The sequence below is a fragment of the Aplysia californica genome, unplaced genomic scaffold (genome assembly GCF_000002075.1).
Source record: "Aplysia californica isolate F4 #8 unplaced genomic scaffold, AplCal3.0 scaffold01333, whole genome shotgun sequence".
Taxonomy (NCBI): domain Eukaryota; kingdom Metazoa; phylum Mollusca; class Gastropoda; order Aplysiida; family Aplysiidae; genus Aplysia; species Aplysia californica.
This window is the reverse complement of record NW_004798603.1, coordinates 101,057-106,646: the sequence shown is the minus strand read 5'-3', so window position 1 is coordinate 106,646 and position 5,590 is coordinate 101,057. Positions and strand designations below refer to the sequence as shown.

Here is a 5,590-nt window from a genome sequence, read left to right as displayed (position 1 = left end):
CTCTCTGTGTATGTAAGTGCTTCTTCATTGCTCTCCCTCTGTTGTTTCTGCGGATCCTTCTTACTATATCCTGGCGCAAATTGATCATTATTGTGGCAATATGTTTCTCATTACACACACAAATCAAATGTTTTGTTGACATTGGTTTTCTAGTAGAAAGGCTGTTGAAGGAAAGCAGTTGGGATTATGCAGTTCAAAGAAAACATGTTCAAATAATAGCTCAAAAGAAGAATGTTTATCGATAAAGGCAAAAGAGTAGGAGAAAAGTTTTGTTGGATTAAATAAAGCTAGAGGAGAATAATTGTAGAATAAAAGTAATTAAGGAAACATTTTGTCAGTGAGAGTTAGTAATAGGGAAGTTTATGCAATTTTAGAACATTAGTTAACAAGGTGTTTGTAAAATGATTATTAATAATGATTTTTTGGGGATAGCAGGGAAGGGATGTTGATGGAATAAGTAGGGACTGTTGAATTCAGTGCAGCGGTCTCCTATTGAATTTTGATTAAAATGACTTTTGAAGTAGAACGATGCCTTATTTCTACCACCTGGCCGCAGGGCAAAGAAAATTAAAAACTGATTTGATTATCTCTGTAACTGAAGTGGATTTTGGGGGGGGGGGATTCTGTCTTCTCGACAAGGGCTTCAGCATAGTATAGGGTGTGGTGGGTTGGAGGACGCTACTGGTAGGACCTACATTACTTTTTCTCGTCCGTCGTTTCTGTTAATTGTACTTTTACCCTCTGTAAAATGGCTGTGACTTTGCTACTTTTCCCTCCGACTTGACAGTGGGAAAGTCTAGTGAATTAGTTTCAGACTCGTGTTCATTTTTTTTATTTGCAGAAAATCCGAAGGATGTTCCACCCCACCAACAAGTGGGGACCGGCACACAAGGTTCCCAAATTTGATCTCGACGTAGAAACAGGCAAGGCCAGGACTGTGACCAACCCGGGGTTTGGAACTCCCGAAACAAGAATATAACGTGCAGTTTCTGATATCTGTTCTCCACATACGTACTGGTCTTTGTGTTAGCTATAGCTACTGTGTCTAGGTTTTTTCTGCTGCAGTGTCAAGAGTATAGAGGGGTGTGCAGTGTAAGGATGGTGAGTTCTGTTACGAAGACATTGAATGAACAAATAAAATTGAGCTGTTTTTATTCCAAGTTAAAAACGATATTGAAAAATTTTCTCATAATTATATATGGAGCTGAACTAAACTGTCCCGAAGAATCAAAATGGGGGAGGGGGAGTGTTTTTTAAAATGTTAATAAGATTATAATAAAGATAATAATAATAATAATAATAATGATAATACTAATTGTATTTGCATTTACATGACGCATATCCCTGCTCCAGAATAAACTGTGGACTTTACAATATAAGAAATAGAACGGACATTACTCATGAAAATGAGAAATTACAGGTCTTATCAGCAAGAGAGAAATGATTACTGTTGTTTTGGACATTTTGCCTAGAGGAGAACTCCTGGTCAAGTAGGACCTCAGTGGTGGAAGTTCCAGAGGACATTCACTGTTATCATGTAAAGGGTGGACAGTGTGGGCCAATGGGCAGATATCGATGACTGTGGTCTGGCTTGAAATTCCTCTCAATTGACCACAGTTGATCACCCGGCGTTGCTGGATTACTGCTGCTGCTGCTGCTGCTGAAGTAGGCCCCGGAGGACACTGGTCACTGCTGGTGATCTTACTCAGGAGTTTCATGTCCTGTAATGGCTTGAGGATTTGACCTTTCCTAACTATATGCAGTGCTCAGATTTTATTTCTCTCTACTCACCTATGTATACTTCAGAGTGTTAAGCAGTTGATGCTGGATTTGAAGACATATTTTTATACTCTGTAATATGTGGGTGGTATAATATGATAAGTCAGAATGTTACTTCAAAGATTGGTATGAGGTTTTGTCTCACAGTTTCGTAAATATACCTGAAATAGTTACTGCATATCCCCCTTTGCTTTTGATCTGTAAGAAAAAAAGAGGATGCGGTTGCTATTTTTCCAGCTGCTCTTTCTTTGAGTGGTCCATGCCCTACAGCCCAGAGAAAGAGAAAAGAAAAATGAGGAATAGTTGTTGATCTAAAGTGTTTTAGATAGTGAAGGATGATAGACTTGAGCATGGATCTCTGTGATAGGCTTTCATCCGCAAGAGGAAATGTATTTTGATCTCTAACTGCACATCCGTGCATCTTCTGCTGGCATTATACTACACCGCTGTCTCTCAGTTTGTATATGTGCACCTGCTCCTGGCATTGTATCACCCACAGTCTCTCAGTTTGTATGTGAGGGTGTGGAACATGAATCTCTTTGTACTCATGCAAGTTTTCTCTAAGACAGCCACAGAAACTTTTGCCCTACAGCACCGCTGTGTATGTTGTTGTAGTCTCTCTTATTTATACACAGATGGAATCTCTCTCGTCTTTTGCTTGTTGCCAAAGGTTTTGTGTCATTTCATTTTTAATGACTACCGAGAGTCTTTTTAAAACTTTAAAATGATGGAATCTCGAATGTCCAACAAAGCACTGGTATGTTTATCGGTGCGGAATATTTATAAAGAATCTCCTCTATTATTGTTTCCTGTTACATTATTACTCAGCACGCCTGCGAACACTGATCAGCTGACTTGTGAGGTTCAAGTCTGGAGTTGTTGTTTTTTTTGACTAGTGCCCAAACTTGTGTGAAAAGACATACTAGTTTAGAGATTAGGTTGTGTGCGCTGTTGATTTTGGTTGGTTTGTTTTCTTTGATTAGTGTAGACTGCTCGAAGGAAGAGAGAATAAATCGTTATTTCCGTTCCTTACACCTGTCTGTTTATCGCACTGTCTTCTGCAGATTGGCATTCTCAGTGTGTGGGGGTCTGTTTTTGTTTCTTTGTGTTGTATTTTTTTCTGAGAGTTCCAACTGCCCATGTTTTTGCTCCTGACTAACGAAAATGACTCTGGATTTGTTCAAAAGTTCAAGTGGGATCCATCCCTAATATCAATAGTGCACATTTGTGCCTGACATTCTGTCTAGCAGACATGTTCTCTTGCGCAAATAAAGATTGATACCTAAAAATGCACCTCAGCATTCGTTTTTCTAACTTTCTAATGGACTGGGTGAGGTGGTGGTTTCAGTAAATGTGTGTTCCAATCCAAAAGTGGTTGTGTTTTTTGTTTTGTTTATGTCACTATAACAACAAAGAATCTGAGTGAGAAAAAAAACCAGGAAATGCCTTGTAATTGTTCATCACCTCACGGCGTCGAGCTTTGACATCTTTACAGCACCTCCATTTTGTTTCTCATCTATCATGCACTTATTTCTCCACTATTTCTGAGCCGCAAAGTGTTGTTCTGTGAGTTGGGTTACTCTGCTTACTTTTATTTCCTCTGTGCTTTTGCCCTTTTGTTTTCTGTGGTTGTTTATATCAAGTCAGGTATCTTTATTTTAAAAAAATTATAGTGACAAATTTACTATTCTTTAGATCTTGAAGCCCATCTTGTTGTTAAAGGTCATCTCTATCCAAGAAATACTACGAATTCTACTTCCGGTGTTAGTAGTTTTCGCACAATTATGTTGCATTTTTTTGCAAGTGATTTATGCTGTTCTTTTCATGACATGCAAACAGTAAAGAATGTTGGACGTATAACATTAGGGATTGTTAAAAACTCATGGTCAACTGATTATTTTTCCGATAAAGGTTTAGGTGTGTGGCCTAGTCACTCGACATGCAAAAAGTTACTTTTAGGGTATGATTTATTGTGCGATGTTCTTTGGTTTATGAAGGAATTTATTTTGCCCTGTCAGTGTTGTGTTACAGTGTGGATATCGTCGTTAAATTTCAACATCACAGGGCAGCTATATTAATTTCATGATGGTTATAGGGGTGTGGTCGTTTTCAGAGTGTGCATACTCGTTTTCTGAGTGTTGAAGACTGTTCTTTTCTCATTGTCATTTATTCTGACAATGTCTCTCTCCCAGGTTATTTTGGGTTGTTGTTTTTTTTATTTCTGTGTTAACTGAGATTGCTTTGAAGATGAATGAAACTGAAAAGGCATTTTCCAGAATGTTTTTATCAGAAGGGAAGAGAATTAGTGACCATTCAAAGGTGAATGTTGTTTTGAAACTTATATATACATATATGTATATATATTATATGTCTATATGTAATATGTATAAATGGTATGTGTTTATGAATATTTACCCATCCATGTGGTTGAGTCTGTATCGTTTCGTTGCTTAGAGATCTCCAGCACACCCAGAGAATTGTCCTAACTATACAACACAGAATTTACCGGTGTCATTTCAATCTGGTCCCCTTGTGGACACGATGCTTTTTGCCCTTGTCTAGATGTGTCCATTTGCCTTTTTCTCTTATATATTTATTCATTTTGTCTGGTTTTGGTTTTGCCATCATTAGTTTAAACTTACTGTGAAGTAGGGAAAGATTTTGATAATGTGCTATCGAGAACTCCCTGCCTGCAGTTTTTGTTTTACATTGTTCTCTTGTCCTCCTTTGTCATGTCAACTATCTGTCTAGCCCATCTTTTTATCTTTATAAGGATTGAGTCCAGCCAGTTTGGGCAAGAGCAACAAGTAGAAAGATACGATATATCATACAACTGTTCTTATTGTCTTAGACATAACCAAGTGTTTGTGTCCTCAGTATTGGCACACTGAGCCAAAAGACAGTTTCTGCCCTCGGAGGTAGGCTTTTCTCTTTCCTGCCTTTTGTCGTAATCTGTCTCTTGGCCTTCACGTGACCTTACAGTGCCAAAGATGGTTTAAAGTCCCAACTGGGTTCCTTGTGTAGAGATGGTAGGGATATATTGTGCTGCTGACTTGTCTTGAGGTTTTTGTGTAGTTTCTGGCACGGCTTTGTTTCTGTGTTCTCATTTCTCCCCCTCCTTTGTTTCATACGACATTTATGATAAGGGGAGTGGGATATATGGGAAGTTTGATGTAGCCATGCACCTATCGCCGTGTTGAATCAGTGAGAGCCAACATTGCGGCTCCAGTCTGTTGTTTGGCAGCCATTGTTGTTTTCCCCCTACAGTGTCCCACGGTTGCTTGCGTTTGCCCGTCAGGATAGCTGTATTTATTGTACGGGTGCTCGTGTTTGTGTGTAGTTTGGCATTTGTTAAATAACAGGGGGTCCTACAGAACTTTTGTTTCTTTCAAGAATGTGTATGTGTTTAGGAGGGGGGGGGGAGGAAGAATTTGCAGTAAAGGACTGGAAAGAAAGAAAAGTGTGCCTGCTACATAGGGCCAGTTTTTTTGGTGCTTATTTCTAGTATTTCGGTTCTCAGATCTGTTTAGTTCAATCAGTTTATTTTTTAGGAAGTTAGAAAATGTGAACATGACAATGTCATTTTATTTGCACTCTTTACTGAACAAATCCTTATTTTGACAAGATCAGATGGTTGGAGGGTGCTCTGGTGTGGTTTGCTCCTTCTTTCCTATCAAACATCTGTCATCTTTTTCTCTCCTCCTTCTATTTTATGTTTGTTACTCTTTTGTAACACCTCTAATCTTCGGCACTTATATTATGACCTTATTGGGTTGCAAGTGCCGTAAAACTTTTAGGCCTACTAAAAATG

At 38.6% G+C, this 5,590-nt stretch overlaps 1 protein-coding gene across 1 annotated transcript in view; it reads left to right on the top strand.

The window, feature by feature from the left end:
* Positions 1-5,204, top strand: part of LOC101857997 (sodium- and chloride-dependent glycine transporter 1) — a gene marked incomplete at its 5' end in the record, with an annotated part of 20,992 nt that extends 15,788 nt beyond the window's left edge. The window contains 1 exon segment of the mRNA XM_013090551.2: positions 842-5,204. Coding sequence (XP_012946005.1) covers positions 842-979 — 138 coding nt within the window.
* Positions 5,205-5,590: the final 386 nt, after the last annotated feature.